Raw genomic sequence first — 18,082 nt, forward strand, 5'->3', positions numbered from 1 at the left:
TTGTCGCCCTAATGCATTTAATTACAAAATTATAATAAAAGTACTCTTAGAAAACAATACAACAAGCAGCAAGGTAGCCTGTTGCTGTTTGAGGGATGAAGGCAGAAGTCACAAGACTTCTAGTTAAGTGACAAAGGATATTATTATTCAGAGCAAAAGCAATTGCTGCAGTTCATATTCACATCAGTTTTTCATACCCTCCTAAGTCCCAGGAATGTGAAGAGGTGGGCATAGATGGATGAAGGCATATAAAGTGGGCTGCATCATAGGAAAGAACTGTTGAGTATGGGAGACACACGTTGATGGTAAGCAGATTCATGTCTATTCTTTGTGTACAGGAACATTACTTCATTGCCCACAGTAGCTCTATGCAAAAACAACCTTGATATATAGCTCAAGTAAAATTTATCCTTTTTTGAAATTTTCAGTGTTTACTTTATAACATTATATTTGATTATTCTTTCTAAACACATTTTAAATGTTTAAGAGTCATCAAATCAACAGTACCAAGAATAGACCCAAAGGTAAGCTATGGATTTGAATAAGTATGTGTCAATGTAGGTTACTCAGTTGTAAGAAATGCTCCATTCTGGTGTGTGATGTTGATGATGAGGGAGAATATGCATGTTGATTGGTGGGGTGGAGGTGTATGTATACGGGAAATCTCTGTACCTTTCTTTTCATTTTGCTGTGAACCTAAAACTGCTCTAAAAAAATTAAAGTTTTTAAACAAAAGCACACACACATAAAATAAAAACTAAGAAATAAAGTGCAACCTCTTTTTTGGAGTTAAAAGTTTACTTTTTCTAATTCAAAAGATTCAGTTAATATTTTCAATTTAATTATTCATTATTTTCCTTTCTTTAATTTATTTTAAATTACCTTATACATCAATGCCATTTTAAAGTATGACTTATTTTTGCTTTAATATTCATTTGGTCTATACTGCACTCTAAGTTTTCAGCTATTTTTATTTTTGTTAATAATCCTCACTCGACGACACTTATTAATTTTATAGAGAGAGGAAGAGAGAGAGAAGCATCCATGTGAGATAGAAATATTGTTCAGTTGACTCTTGTACAAGCCTGGACCAAGATTGAACCTATAACCTAGGCATGTGCCCTGAGGGAGAATGGAACCAAACAACATTTCCATGTACCGGCAATGCTCCCACCAGCTGAGTCCCATTGACTAGGGCACTATTTGTTTCTGTTTGCAATTAGAGATAAATATTTCATGGGCATTTATTATTTAATAACATGCCTTTCTGGATCATCTCTCATCTTGTATAAGTATTTTGTCATTTCATATATTTATGGGCTCTTCTTATTTTCCAGGTATTTTTTATAAACTATGTTTTCACCTTTCATTTATGTCTATTTCTATGACTAGGAAATGTATCTTCTTGAAATATTTTGGCAAAAATGGTCAACAGCCCTGCTGGTGTGGATCAGTGGTTGAGTGTCAACTCATGAACCAGGAGGACATGGTTCAATTCCTGGTCAGGGCATGTGTTGAGTTGCAGGCTATATCCCCAGGATGGGGTGTGCAGGAGGCAGCAGATCAATGATTCACTCTCATCATCGATGTTTCTATCCCTCTCCCCCTCTCCCTTCCTGTCTGAAATCAATAAAAGTATATTAGTAAAAAAAAAAAAAGATGCTCAACAAATTCCATGAGTTGTAGATAACACTTAAGTTGAGTAAATATTAATTTAAATTAAGATTATTTTATCCTCTTTAAAAATAGTTTAAAAACTATATATATGTATAAGTACATATATATGTATATATATATGTATATATATGTATTTATATATATAATGTTATTACATACATGTAAAGTAATCTACAGGCAACAGAATATTTAGACTATTCACAATTGCCCTGTAATTTCCTTGTTAAATTAGGGCATATTATATTTTATGTAAGATGCAGTCTGAATTTAAAACATAATAATCCTGCTTATGATGTCATGCCAGAAGACTATTTTAAAAATATGTGATACAGAACAAGAGTAGTGGGTGCCAAAAGTATGAATAGCTGTTTGTTTCCAAATAACAGATCGACATAAGGTAATAATATACTTTGCTGAGCACGTACCATGTGCCAGACAATATTCAAGGGCTTTGGATGTATAATTACCATAGTTTTTCAGTTAGGCGCTAGCAAAATCCATATGTTTATCTAACATAAAGGAAAGCCATCTTTCTACTTGTTTAGGCAAAGACTTACGGATGTTCCTGGAATTTTCTCTTTATCTCATACACCTTATACTCAATCCATCAGCATATGACATTGATTCTAAATACAGGGTCTGACTAGTTACAACACTTTCTCCCCTACCAACCCCAGACCCCTAACAAGGAACCATCCTCTTAGTTTTAGGATTATTGCTGCAGCCTCCTAGCTTGTCTCTGTGTTTGGCCTTGTCCCGCTTAAGTCTATTCTCAGTGTAACAGCCACAGTGCTATTGCTAAACACTAACTTGGTTCACACCACTTCTACAAGAAGACTTCAAGACTTCAAATCCTGCAAAACTTGTCATCACACTAAGAATAAAGCCTACCACCTTTACAAGAGTCCATTGGTCCAAAATGATCTTATCCCCACTCCTTACCTCCAAGAACCCCTTCCTTATTATTCTATTCTTCATGCTCATTTTGTTTTGACCACATGACTTCTAAAGTCTTCCTGTACACACTAGTCCTATTACTGCCTGGAATTTCTCCATTCTCTCCTCTTCTTCCTGACAATAAATGATACAAGAATAGCCCTGCAATCATAAGTAACTTAGTGGGCTATAGTATTGGGAAAACATTAAGCAAGAAAAGCATGCTCCTGTTAATTTGTAATTACAATGCCTATTGAGGTGGCATTAACATTAAAAATCACTCCTTGTGATCACTCTCCCTATTGCCTTAACTCCTAAGGTTACCTTCTGTCGAGTAGTTTCATGCTGGTTTTTAAATTTCCAGATACGTCTGTCTTGGCTGCACTGTGAATACAAAGATTGCCCTTCCAAAGTTCATCAATAATATAACACAGGCAAAGGTAGCTCCTTTATCCACACCAACAAATTATCTTATGAAATTCTGGAGTATAAATGGACTTTCCTGAAAGTGTTACTTGTTTTAAAATAGATTTTTCTTTTTCTTTTACTTTAACTTTTAAAATACATTTTTATTGATTTCAGAGAGGAGGGAAGTGGGAGAGAGAGAGAAAAAACATCAACGAGGAGAGAGAATCATTGATTGGCAGCCTCCTGAATACCCCCTACTGGGGATCGAGCCCACAACCCTGGCATGTGCCCTTGATTAGAATAGAACCTAGAACCCTTCAGTCCCCAGGTCTACGCTCTATTCCACTGAGCCAAACCAGCTAGGGTTGAAAGAGTTACTTTTAAATCTATATAAATTGATTTTGTTATCATGAGTTAGATGATTCCTAAGAACGCTTTAATCTTATTCTCACTCTATCCCTTTTCAGATTATTCTTTTGCTTCTTCATCCTGGACAATTTTCAATAAAATATTATACTTCTTTTAGTATTTTAATTTTTTATTCCTATTTAAGAAAATTCTTGACATGTTTATATACAGAGTACACCAAAATAGTAAAATGAATTGCAGAAATATTGCTACATAGATGAATTAGGTGATTGTCAAACCTGAATAGGAAGCCTACACCATGTTTTCCTGTGCTGCCTTAAAATATTTATCAAAGACTAATGTAACATTGGTCACTGTGTGTTATGAAATTTTGCTTATAAAATGAGGATTGGATGCTAAATATATAGTATAATAAGTATGCAAATCTATAAATGCACAAATAAGTATGAATGAAGGTAAGAAAATAAGAGAAATTCATCAAAGTGTCATAATATTATTGATGTTCTCAATTCGTTCTGTGATTTCTGTTGCATTCCAATTTTTTTCCAAATGAATTTACTTTATTTCTATGATAGAATCACACTTTTAAACATAAAAATATTTCTCGGTGAAAAATGAATTATTCCATCGTGCATGGTTTCAATCAGAGAGTAATTTAATATGTCTCTAGAAATGGTTTCTCCACCAACCCAGTTAAAAATTTAGGGGATAACAAAAGAAGACCAAACCAAGCTTCTCATTGTGGGCCATCAAGGGAAAAAGGCAACTATTTCCTCAGAACATAACATAACTGCAATTAGTCCCAGCGTGTTTTTTCCTTGGAAACATGCCAGACAATCTTGCTTGGAACCGGATCTCCGGGGATGACCCAATGTTGCGTTACCCTCTATCCCCAGTATAAGAGGTGCCCTGGAAGAGAGACAAGACATAGGTTGCTCCACTTATGTTCACAGCAGCTCCCTGATATTCCTTTTAGACATAATTTCCCGGCAAATTTTCCATTCCACCAGGACCTTAACAAAATTTCTGCTGATTTTTTTTTAACCACGGAATAAAACAATAAATGCACAAAAATTTACAAAGAAGTTATCTCAAAGAAAAGAATATATTACAGAAAATTTTGACTCAAATGGTTTTCATATTTTCTTTGTGAAAAAAAACTTGAAGTTGACAAATTTCTAGACAGATAATATTGGAGGAAGGTTTTTATGTTTTTTTCCACCGACTTTGGTAAGTATTACTCTAAAAATTAGAGAGTTTTGGTAAGGAACAGATAAAATGGGAGCACTTTCAGAAAAGTATGCGTACATACACACTTAGACCTACCCAAGGTAATGCCAGGTTTTGTAACCAGAAGTATAGAGTTGATGGATTTATGGTTTACAAGCAAGGTGTATGTTTTAGAAATATAATTTTTGGAAGAAATCTGATTTTGAATGGTCAACTTAGTAAAACATACCTTTTGAAAATTAATACTAATATATGGTCTATAATTGTAGTCTGCTAAATTTGAAATTTGTTTGTGGTTAATAATAAATAATTATCAAAACAAAAGGACAGTAAGTGATGCATTGAAATTGTTTTTCTAGCATTGTTTATGACACATTTAGCATTTTCCCTCAGGTCTGCTCAAATTAGAAATAGTAATATAGTATAACAACAATGTTCTCTGGAGTTTATCTATGTTAGTGCAATAACAGCCAACATTTAATATCTCTAAACAAGTGACTTAAACTGTTTATGCCCTTTTTTTAATTTAAAAAATATGGGTAATAGTCACACCTATTGTTTAATATTTTCTCATGGAGTAGATATATCAGTCAAGGGAAGCATTTAAAACAGTGTAAAGCTCATTCTTATTATGCAATATGTTGTTTTTTTATTATTATATTAAGCCCAAGGGAAATTTTATGCTTATTTCTATATTTGGCAATTGAACTCAATTTTTCCATCATCTTATGTAAATCACTCATTATCATCAATTTTTAGAAATATTAAACTAATATAAATAACCTTTTGAACTCATTCCTACCAAATATCACACTTAATTTCTCAACAGTTTGAAGCAGTTGAACACAATGGATGGAAGGAATAACACAAATGTGTCTCACTTCATCCTTATGGGATTGACAGACTCTGAGGAGATCCAGCTGGTCCTGTTTACACTATTTCTCCTGATATACCTGACTAGTGTGCTGGGAAATGCAGGGATGATATTGATAATCCGCCTGGATCTCCAGCTTCACACCCCCATGTATTTTTTCCTCAGCCACCTGTCATTTCTTGACCTCATTTACTCCAATGTCATCACTCCTAAAACCTTAGAGAACTTACTGACTTCCACCAAGTACATTTCATACATAAGCTGCTTCACCCAGATGTACTTTTTTACCTTTTTGGGTTCCACTGAATGTTTTCTTCTCTCCTCAATGGCCTATGATCGCTATGTAGCTATCTGCAATCCTCTACACTACCCAGTCCTTATGTCCAAAGGACTCTGCTGCTCCCTGACCTTTGGGTCCTATTTTCTTGGCTTTATTAATTCCATTATCAATGCACTTTGCATGAGCAGACTGCGTTTCTGTGACTCCAATGTAATCCATCACTTTTTCTGTGACACTTCCCCAATTCTAGCCCTGTCTTGTACTGACACTCAAGACATTGAAATCATGATATTCATTTTTGCTGGCTCCACCCTAATGGTATCTGTTATCACAATATGTGTGTCTTATCTGGCCATTCTGTCTACTGTTCTGAAAATTACCTCCACTTCAGGAAAGCAAAAAGCCTTCAATACATGTGCCTCCCATCTCCTGGGAGTCACCATCTTTTATGGCACTATGATTTTTACTTATTTAAAACCTCGTCAGTCCTATGCCTTGGGAAAGGATCAAGTAGCTTCTGTTTTTTATGCTATTGTGATCCCCATGCTGAATCCACTCATTTATAGTCTAAGGAATAAAGAAGTGAAAAATGCTCTCATTAGAGTCATGCAGAAGACAGAGGGCTTCAGGCTATTAAAATAACTGTGATGTTAAACTGCTAACCTTTCTGTTCTCTCTTGTTGGGCATTTCTTTGGTCTTTTCAAAAACCATCAAGTCCTTTCATTTTTTGTATTTCTGTGGAGCCATCCTTTACTTAATCAAATATTGGCTATTTTTCACAATATGTCTTTTCAAATCCACATTGTAATTGTAAACTATAAAATATGTGTTAAATCCATGGTCCAAAACACATATATGTGTTTTTAAGAACTGATGAGTAAAATGAGAAATTATAGATGTGATCTTTTGAATTCCATCCAGCATACAAATTACCATGCATACCCCAATGACAAAGAACTTTATTATGAAAAAGAAATCCAGTTGGCACACTGATAACAGTTTCAGAAATCATTTTATTTATTATAAAGAGAAGAAATGTATTAGAATAATAATGAGCACTGGCTATAGAACCAAGCATTCTCTCCTCTTTACCCTGGAACTCCCTTTTAATAGATCGCTGCACTATATCCCTAATCTCTTCTGAATAAGAACATTCTATATCATCTTATTTAAAATTGTACTGGTTCCTCCTATCCCTCTGTCATGCTTCATTTGTTTCCCATAACAGTTATCTCCATCTAACATTTTACATCTGTAGCTTGTGCCTTTTGCTTCTGCTCTGCTTCCCACCCCCAACTATCCCATAAGCTCAAGGAGCACAGGCCCTTTCAACTTTGTTCAATGTTTTATGCCCAGCACTTGGAACAATGCCTCAATAAATGTATCTGAAAGCCAAATCTTATAGATGATGAAACTGAAGTACAAGGGATGAAATAACTGGTTTGTGGTCACTCCATTAGTTAAAGAACAAGCTCCTTTTGAACACAGACAGTCTAGAGTTCACATTCTTCATCATCGCTCTGTTGTAAGAGTGGTGAAAAACAGAATTAATTATTATATTAAGGAAGGCAGAAATCAAATACCAGGAACCTTTGAAAGGTGTATGTTGCTGGGAAACATTCTCAGAACTGCTGATAGAAGACAATGTCATTTTGGCAATATTTATTCAATCTCCTCAAACCCACTGGCATAATCTTATTTACAGGAAGAATAATCCTGGCAGAGAAAAGACAATTCCATGATGGAATGATGCCAGGAAGAGAGTCTGCATTAGTAAGAGGACAGGCTATCCTGGTATTGCCAAGGGATTCAGGAACAGAGTGGCTCCACAAAGGAAAACATATCCTTGGTTATAACCTTGCAGAAATTAGCTGACTCGGGTTTGTCCATGGCTCTTCTTCATGAGGTCACCATGGAAACTAGTTTTCTTTTCGCCTTGATCTGTTATCTCCCAGATGTTGTCCTATTCTGCATGGGTGAAGAGGGTTCACCCAGCACTCTGCACATCGCCTTCTGAGACTGAAGTGACATTTTCACATTAGAAAAACAATCCTCAAACTTTTATGCATACAGTGGTGAGAGACTTCCTGCATGGCTTTCAAGGAATATGTTAATTTACTTAATAGATTAAGGATTATTTATGTCACCCATGTCTTCTGATGTGAGCGTCTTTAAGCAATTGCATATTTCTTTTCATTATCAAAATTATTGTCAAAGAGGTGTTTATAATATTCTATTATTTTTAATATAATGTTTGTAGGGACCAAGTGTTTTTCTTTTTTTTTATGCTGATATTGTGTGTTTTTTTTCTGTTTAGTGGTGACCATGGGAATGATAATATACATGTTTAATGTATCATTGTCATCTGAAAATAATATACAGCATGACTTTTAATATAAGAAACTTAGAGGAGTAAAGACCAACTTCTTCTCACCCAAACTTTGTGCTAATGTTGTCATAAAAATCTAGTTCTTTGTATGTTTTAAACCCCCAATATATCAGCATAGTTTTATGTTGGTCATTCATTTTTAAGCCAATTAAAATTAAAAAATCCAATATTTATTACATTTATCTTAATATTTATATATTTGGTCTTATTTAACTTTTGTGTAAACCCTTGTTTCCTTCTGTTGTCATATTTCTTTTCCTTGGAATATTGTGGAAGCACAAGACTGCTGGCTAAAACCCATTTCAGTGGGCGTGCTGCACTCATGCATGTGATTAAAGAATGCCCTTGAAACATACAAAGAACAAAAACAAAAACAACATCGACAACAAAAGTTATCTTAACAGCGGAGATTGAAAAACTCTAGGTATAGATCTAAGAAAGATACATTGAAACCCTAACCTTCCCCAAAGAATTAAAAAAAATAAAAATAAAAAACTTAAAAAAACAACAACATCCTGCCAAGTGTATGTATTTATTTCATTTAAGTATGAGGGAGAGAAAAGGGTTCCAAAGAAGTCTCACCTATTTAAAAATACTATGTAAACAAATGAGAAATGTGTTATAAATACTTATTGATAATAAAAATATATTGGGAAAATACACCATAAGGAAACACAGGTTCACACAAACTAATTAAGAATGTCTAAGACGGCCCTGACTGGTTTGGCTCAGTGGATAGAGCCAAACCAGTTGCCCTGCGGACTGAAGGGTCCCAGGTTTGATTCTGGTCGAGGGCATGTACCTTGGTTGCGTGCACGTTCCTAGTAGGAGGTGTGCAGGAGGCAGCTGATCGATGTTTCTCTCTCATCGATGTTTCTAACTCTCTATCTTTCTCCCTTCCTCTCTGTAAAAAAATCAATAAAATATATCAAAAAAAAGAGAATGTCTAAGATGTATTGCACATGACATAGAAAATAAAAGCAAGAATATGTGTAAAAATGAGATTTCATAAAAAGAGCTGCTAAAATTCATGAAAGAATTGTGCTAGAAACAGACTTATAGGACAACAGACTGACAGTTGTCAAAGGGGTGGGGCTTGGGGGCTCTTCAAAAAACGTGAAGGGATTAAGCAGTACAAATGGTTAGTTAGATTAGTCACAGAGATGTAGATTATAGCATAAGACATATAATCAATGATATCAAGAGAAATAAGTATGGGGCTAGGTGGGTACTTAAAACATTGGGGACCACTCTGTAAAGTACATGATTTTCTAAACACATTGCTGTACTTACGAAACTAAACAGAATAATATATAATGTAAACTGAAATTAATAAATAAAACAAACTTTAAAGAAAGAAAGAACTGTGGAAAAATAATGTAGTAAATTACCAAGAACAGACATTTAAAGGAAGGAATTGAGAGAATCACAGTGGAGAGAGAAATCAAAACAGGAGAAAAAAAATGCAGAAAAAGTTTTTGGTGGAATATATTGTAATAAGAGATGCTCTGTGTTTGCACTGTTGAGGTGTTATTTAATCTTAACAATCCCACTTTGGAGAAGTATTATTTTTAAAATTTATTTATTTATTATTGTCTAAAGATTTACATATATGTCTCCTTTTCCCCCAATTGACCCCGCCCCACCAGCCATTCCCACTTGGGCAAGCCCCCACCGCCCCAATGTCTGTGTCCATTGGTTATGCTAATATGCATGCATACAAGTCCTTTGGTTACTCTCTAACCACCACCCCCACCCTCCCCTCTCCTACCATTTGTCTCTGGATCTATTCTTATTCAACAAATTATGTTGATCATTATATCCCACATATGAGTGAGATCACGTGATATTTATCTTTCTCTGATTGGCTTATTTTGCTTAGCATAATGCTCTCCAGTTCCATCCATGCTGTTGCAAATGAAAAAGTTCCTTCTTTTTTTCTTTATAGTGGTATAGTATTCCATTGTGTAGATGTACCACAGTTTTTTTAATCGAATCATCTGCTGATGGGCATTTAGGTTGTTTCCAAATCTGAGCTATTGTAAAGTGTACTGCTATGAACATAGGGGTGCATATATCCTTTCTGACTGGTGTTTCTGGTTTCTTGGGATATAGTCCTAGAAGTGGGATTACTGGGTCAAATGGGAATTCTATTTTTAACTTTTTGAGGAAACTCCATACTGTCTTCCACAGTGGCTGCACCAGTCTGCATTTCTACCAACAGTGCACCAGGGTTCCTTTTTTTCCACATCCTTGCCAGCACTTGTAGTTTATTGATTTGTTGATGATAACCATTAGGACCGGTGTGAGATGGTATCTCATTGTTGTTTTGATTTGCATACTGAAAATCACAGTTAAAACAACACAAGAGAAAAGAGAATTAGGAAAGAGAAGAGAGAAGACAAATACTAAGACAAAAAAAAGAGAGAGAAAAGGATATTATTTTTTTACAAATAAAAATATAATAATAATAATAATAATAATAATAATAATAAATAGAATAGAAACAAGGAAGGGAAGAAGCAAGGACCATTGCCACTTAAAATTGTTCTTGAAAGACACATAAGTACACATATGTAACACCTTAATCAATAAAGGAAAAAAAGAAAAAAAAGAAAGACACATGTATTTACAATGACAATGAGGCTTGTTGGAAGCAGAGCTAAACATGAGCATAGTAGGTATGCTTTTCTGTACCTTGGTTTTAGGCCTGGGAATTGAGGAGTGGTAGCATCTGCAAGGGCATCACAGAGTGGTAGGTGTCAAAGTAAAACAACCAAAGTTGAGTTAGGACCAGGCCTCAAGGGAAAAGCATAAAGATGACGTGCAGCTCAGTTGTGGGAAGAGTCCTATCTTCCAGCCAGTTGTACCTTACTCTACAAATTGTGCTTGTTTTTTGTCATTCTTGAGTGTAAGTATGACCTTTATAAACATCAATGCCTACTTTCTGTGTATTGTAAGAAATTAAAGAATGGATTTTGTATTTGTCCTCTAGTTGAAATAATAAAATAAATAATAATAAAATTTGTGCTCTGGTTGAAATGAACCATCACAGACAACATGGTAATGACACCAAGAATTTGGAAACATTGTCTGTGGACTCCAACCACAGGCTATACCTAGATTGCTGCCAATGTATAGACCTAAAGAAGGAGCTGAGTGCTTTGAACGGGAGTCAGGTACCATTGTCAGGTGTGGGGATATGTGAGCTACAGTTTTGGGATTAATGAAGTAGTATTTGTTCAAGCTTGTCAGATATAATCATAAAGTTACTTGTAACTGCAACCTAGAACTCTCAATTCTAGTTGCATTGAGATGAAAATGAACACAATACATTTTAAAGAAAAGATTACATGTGTATATGACTATATGTGTGTGTTTCTATATATATAATATATACCAGTACTCATGTTGAAATCTTAATGCCTGTACTGCAGAATACGAATATATTTGGAATAAAGGCGTTGTGAAAGTAATTATGATAAAATGAGGTCTGTTGGATGGGCCCTAATCCAATATGACCCGTGTTTTTATAATAAGAGGATATTAGAACACAGACACTTAGAAAAAAACAGGTGAGGACATAGGGGTAATACTGCTTTCTACAAGCCAAGAAGAGAGACCTCAGAAGAAATCAACCCTGCCATGAACTTGATCTCAGACTTCTAGATTATAGAACACTGAGTAATAAATGTATAAGCCACTAACTAGTCTGCTATACTTTGTTATGGTAGCCCTGACAAACTAATACAATCACCATCAGCATATATGTAAATATACAGGTGTGTGCTTGTGTGGTGTGTGTATCAGAATCAATTAAGTGAGAAGTGAATGGACGACACAGCTTTCCTGCATGCGTGAAAACAGCACAGGTGGAGGTGTGACTACAATCTTATATAAAAAGCACTAGGAAGAACAGAAATACACTAATACACTAAAACAAAACATTTTTATTATAACTTTTTAAAATGGAGACAACAAACATCATCTTAACTTTTAATGTTTAGGAAGAAAATATATTTTATTCAAACACCCATTTTTCCCAAACACTCTTTTCATTGCCTCTTTCACATCTTTGTTCCTCAAACTGTAGATGATGGGATTCAGCATTGGAATCACGATGGTGTAACAAATTGACACTATCATGTCATGGTCCAAAGCATAGGTGGAACTCGGTCTCACATACATGAAGAGGACTGTCCCATGAAAAACAGTCACTCCAGTAAGGTGAGAGCCACATGTAGAGAAGACTTTTCTCCTCCCTTCAGCAGAATGCATCCTCAGAATGGCCAACAGAATAAAACCATAGGAGACCAGGACAATCAGGATGGTGAATATTTCAACAGAGCCCACAAAGTAGAAGAGTAGAAGCTGGTTTGTGTGTGTGTCAGAACAAGAAATGGCAAGGAGAGGAGGGATGTCACAAAAGACATGTCTAATTTCATTGGACGCGCAGAAGGATAGGCTAAAGGTGGCCACTGTGTGTATGGAAGCATGCAAAACGCCACCAGCATAGGAAGCAATGATGAGTGACACATAGACTCTGGGTGACATGCTGACAGAATACAGGAGAGGGTCATAGATTGCTACATAGCGGTCATATGCCATTGCAGCCAAGAGGAAGCATTCTGTGGTCCCAAAAGTAACAGCTAGAAACATCTGCGTTGCACATCCAAGGAATGAAATGACTTTATTCTTTGACAGGAAATCTACTAACATATTTGGTGTAATTACTGAGGAAAAGCAGGCATCCACAGATGATAACACACTCAGAAAATAGTACATGGGGTTGTGGAGCCGGGAATCCCCAATGACCAATACAAGCAGCCCTAAATTTCCCATCAGGGTAAACAGGTACATTGCTAGAAACAGGAAGAATAAGAGGATCTGTAGTTCAAACTTGTCTGTGAAGCCTTTCAGTACAAACATAGTAACTTCAGTAATATTCTTCATATTAAAACCTCTTGAAACACACTTGAAGATATTAATAAAATAATTTATATTGCTCTGATCAAAAGAAGCAATATTGTGACTAAGTTAAAGTGAATTATGTCTTCATATGTATTACTTTTCAATGAATAATTTCTCAGCTGCAATTCAGGAGCCAGGAACATGACCATGGGTCAAAGGTTGATGTCACTCACTAAAGAATCAAATGGAAAATTTTGGTTTTAACTCACAGGCTCAACTCATGTTATTTACAAAACCATAAAGTCAAATGGTTAATTTACCACTGAATTCTATTAGTTGATTTTCTATTAAGTCACATTAAACACAAATAAACTGCTAAATACAATTTTCTTACATAATTAAGACAATTTTTATCTCAAAACAAAATAAATATTGAACAGAAAATATTTTAATAAAATTATATCTTTAAAATAACTTTATAGAATGTGTTAAATTAGGTTTGTTTGATGGACTAACAGTCTAATGAATTATAATTTTTTATGAGTTAATCTCTAAAAGTGTTCCAACTCCATTAGGTTATTGAAAAAAAGCTAATCAAGATATTTTTAAAGAACATGGATTAGGATTTTATATAAAATTTTATGATAATTTATGTTCCATTAAATTTGTTATTTAAATGTTCTGCATTAGTTGTCCTTTTGGGCAAATATTTGGTCATTTGTATCATTTTCAGAAATCTAAGTTACTGATAATATATAATTTTCTACTCTCTCAAAATTATGTGGTGACTATAGAAGAAATAATAATTGCACCTATACATAAACTTCATAATTAAGAGTAAATAAACAGTAAAAAATCAGTTAGAAATAATAGAAATAATATTTCTTGCATAGTGGTGTGGTTATTTAAATTAGGAGTCAAAGTGATACCTGAACCTGAATTCAAAGTTTTTTATTAGCCAATAATATAACACTAGTTGGAAAGATAGATTTTATTCAAGTTAGTTATCATAGTCATTTATTTAATTTTTTTATATATCCACCTATAGAAAATTTGAGTCGGTCTTAGGGCACATAATCTGCTGCAAATAATATTTTGTACATTATTTTAATTCATAATGCAAGTCAAGCTCCAGTTTCAGTACTTTAACATGATTTCATCAGTGTGAGAACCATTTGGATTTGAAATAGAGAATAAAGTACATATGAACAATCTTATGGGAAGGGCAAAGTCAGGATTACCTAGAAGAATTGTCACTAACAGGACCAAACATTTTCATAGAATTATTGGGAAGACTAAAGGCAGAGAAACCAAGAACTCAAACGACATGTCCAGAAAGGCAGAATTTAGGTTGAATCCTATGTATTGGAAATAAAAGTTACAACAAAACAAATTAGGACACTTGAACCACTTATTCTAATTAACTCTGCATTTTTTAGCTGCTCTAGCATAATAAAATGCTTTTAAACACACACACACACACACACACACACACACACACACACACATATATATAATTTCATTAAAACAATCTTAACAAATTGATCGGAGAAAACCCAAATATATATATATACATATTCCATTTTTTAAATGGCATGGGAAATGATGACATGACAATTAATGAAAGAGAAGTTTAGAGGAAGGAATTTATGTAGATGAGGTCAAGACAAAAATGATAGAAATAACAGAATAAACTTTGATAAATGTGATGAAATCAATCTGTGTTTTATTGCAATTAGGAATCACAAGAAAAAGCTCAACCCCAGTACAGTTCTTGCCATCAGTTCAATGATACACCTCGTACGAGGAAAATTACATAATATTTGGAATGTGAAAGTGTGTACTCAGCTCCATAATTAAGTCAAATGTGATGTTAGGTTTGTCCTCCAAAATTTACTCTTCTTTCAAAAAGCAGTAAACTTAAATGACAAAGCAGACACAATAATGCACAGCTAGGCAGATTAATTAAATATAAAAAAGAATAAATATTTAAAGCAACTTATTTTAAATATGTCAAATTTTGTAATAAATTTAGGATGCCCACATAAGTGAACTTTTGTCATTACATGTGTTTATTTTTTAAAAATTAGCACATATTGGACTGCAACACTAAGTTATAACTATATAATTAAAAGACATAGTTGGGTGCCTTACACTTGATATCTTTCTTTAGCAACATGTGAAATATTTATTTTTGTGATAATTAATATGCACTTAAACATTTTCCTATCAGATTAAATCCAATGAATTATATTATGATTCTCGTTTTTCCTCTGTGCACTTTTTATGTGTCTGGATTGGAAAATAAAGAAGCTTTGTGAGTTGTATAACCTGTTATTTAAAAAAAAAAAAACCCACACAGATCAATACAATCCCATTGGCCACATAGCAGTGGGCTTAATTTTGTTTTGAGTAAATAAGATAATGAAAAATTACTGTTAAACATTTTGGTTTGGCTGTCATTTCATTTAGATGAGCATGACTAAAATTGATCAGGATATATTGAAAAGACTCAGAATTATAAAGAGAAAATGTCTATGTATTGTAAAGAATTTAGTAATAGAGAATCGACTTTTATAATTAATGTGAACCCACTTCCAAAAATATAACTTTAGTCGTGGGCAGCAAACACTGAATTTGCAAAGGAGGAGAGAAATAACACTTTTATAACCCTTATTGAGCTGTAGAAATGAACTTTTGCTACATTACTGTATTTCACCTGTACAGCAACTCTCACAGTGAATAAGTGTCCGAGCCAAGATTTAAGCCCAGGTCTCCCTCATGGTGAGGCACTTTTCACTGCCTCTTACTGTGCCATGACTTCATTCTGCAACTGACTTCCCCCCTCACCATCCCACAGAAATAAACAAAACATGACCTTGTATTTGATTTTTTTTAAAGCTATTAAGACTAGTGGAACATTTTGAAATAAGCAGTTATCTGAAGTGGCTTCTACATTCCATAGCTAGCAACATAAACCTAAAAGAGTTATTATTTTCCTCATTATATGAAAATAGCCCACAGGTAGTTGAATAGGTCAAATGTTTTCTTATCCTCTATGAATAAATTTCCTGATTGGTTTACTGTATGCTGGTCTATCTGCTTCCATCAGGGAAAAGAAAGCATAAACTCTATTTGGAGCATTCTCATTTTACCTTGAAACATAAGTTCAATATTTACAATGTTTTTGTTTTATTCTAGGAATTATTGTCTTTCAATTCTTAGACAGGCTGAATAATTGCAAACTGATGAATTCACCTAAGCAATAGGCAACAATTAAAGGGATTAGTACTGGAGATTTTATAACATACATTTGACCTGCTATTTTAGATCTTACCTATTAAAATATTCTGCAAATCATCTGAAAATGCCCCTTACCTGTAGAACAGAAAATGCATGTTTAGTTACATTGTGAATATTTTCATTTAGATCGCTTATATCAATTTATTCAACTTGGATAAAACCCACAGGAGAAACTCCAAGGGGAATATGCCCCAATTACCTTCTGGATTAAAATAGCAACAATGATGATTTACTCAATAACAAAAAAGTAAGTGGTTCTGGAATAATGTACTATATGTTGATTTATATAAAATGAAAAAAAAAGTTATTTGGTCTGTGGTTTAAAATGAGGTCTTAAAAAACAGATTTAAAAAATTTATATTGAATTTATTGGGGTAACATTGGCTAATAAAATTACATACATTTTAAATGTACAATTCCATAGTACATTATCTGTATACCTTATATTGTATTATGTGTTCACTATCCAAAGTCAAGTCTCTTCCCATCACCCTTTATCCCTCCTTTACCCTCTACTAGCTCCTCCCAGCACCCTTTGGTACATTTACACAGTGAAATACTACCAGCTGTAAAAAATAAAGAAATCTTCTTACCTTTTGCAATAGCATGGATGGACCTGGAGAGTATTATGCTAGATAAAATAGGCAGTCAGAGAAAGACAAATACCATTTGATTTTACTTACATGTGGAATCTAATGAACAAAATAAACAAACAAAGTAGAAACAGACTCATAGATATAGAAAATAGACTGACAACTGTCAGAGGGAGTTTGGGGGCCTTGGTGAAAAAGGTGAAGGGGCAAATTCATAGACACAGAAAACAGTATGGTACAAACCCATACTGTTGACAGGTATTTTGATACTAGATAAGAAACTTTAAGATATGAGAAGTATTCATATAATAGCTCAGACACTGGGTTAGCACTAACTTCTCTGAGAACCAATGTCCTTATTTTGGCAAAATAAGCCATTTTATATTACAACAATCAGCACATATGGTAAAGTGTAATAATTTCAAACTGCAATATACCTCTTGCAAAATCTAGCAAAGAGATTTATAGTCAGTGAAATTCACTTTTACTCTATTCAAATTATAAAGTGCTGTGGTTTAAATGAATATATATTTGAACTTATTGGAAGATTATTGCTCCAATTAATAAGAAACCCAAAATGCCATTTAGGACTTTATAAAAGTCATGTAATTTTGTGAATCCTGACTACTACCTATAGTTTACTTGGATTAAATAAAAAAATATTTTGATAAATAGCTATATACACAAACAATAAAACATGCATGGGGGCACCTAGGACTGGAACAGAAAAATTTGACATGTGTAAACAGTAATTTTTCTTCAGTTTTCCGACACTAATTCAAACTTAATCACAGATCACAGAAGAACTGCGAGAGAGACTAATATAGTATTACTAGAGGCCTGGTGCACAAACATTTGTGCACTCGGCGGCGGGGTCCCTCAACCCGGCCTGTGCCCTCTCGCAGTCTGAGACCCCTCTGGGGATGACCACCTGCTGGCTTAGGCCTGATCGGGCCTAAGCTGGCAATCAGACATCCTTCTGGCAGTCCGGCAGCCCTCGGGGGATGTCCACTTGCCAGCGGGGAGCAGGCCTAAGCTGCAGTCAGACATCCTTAGCGCTGCTGAGGAGGCAGGAGAGGCTCCCACCACCACTGCCACCACCACCGCTGTA

At 34.4% G+C, this 18,082-nt stretch overlaps 2 protein-coding genes across 2 annotated transcripts in view; one reads left to right on the forward strand and one right to left on the reverse strand.

Moving 5' to 3' along the window:
- The first annotated feature begins 5,468 nt into the window (after positions 1-5,468).
- On the forward strand, positions 5,469-6,416 carry LOC102240418 (olfactory receptor 8H1). Its single transcript, XM_005885120.1, has one exon. The coding sequence runs from the start codon at positions 5,469-5,471 to the stop codon at positions 6,414-6,416; it is 948 nt and encodes a 315-aa protein (XP_005885182.1).
- A 5,744-nt stretch (positions 6,417-12,160) lies between these two features.
- LOC106724563 (olfactory receptor 1086-like) overlaps positions 12,161-18,082 on the reverse strand; it is a 7,223-nt gene continuing 1,301 nt past the window's right edge. Inside the window, exons 2-3 of the mRNA XM_014532429.1 lie at positions 17,192-17,252; positions 12,161-13,171 (exon numbers count right to left, since the gene is read on the reverse strand). Of these exons, the coding sequence (XP_014387915.1) occupies positions 12,161-13,171; positions 17,192-17,252 (1,072 nt within the window). The remainder of the gene's footprint in view (positions 13,172-17,191; positions 17,253-18,082) is intronic.

The sequence above is a fragment of the Myotis brandtii genome, unplaced genomic scaffold (assembly GCF_000412655.1).
Source record: "Myotis brandtii unplaced genomic scaffold, ASM41265v1 scaffold892, whole genome shotgun sequence".
In the NCBI taxonomy this organism is placed as follows: Eukaryota; Metazoa; Chordata; class Mammalia; order Chiroptera; family Vespertilionidae; genus Myotis; species Myotis brandtii.

Bases quoted from the DNA above. Each gene is read 5' to 3' on its own strand.
- LOC102240418 (XM_005885120.1), top strand. From the start codon at position 5,469: ATGGATGGAAGGAATAACACAAATGTGTCTCACTTCATCCTTATGGGA.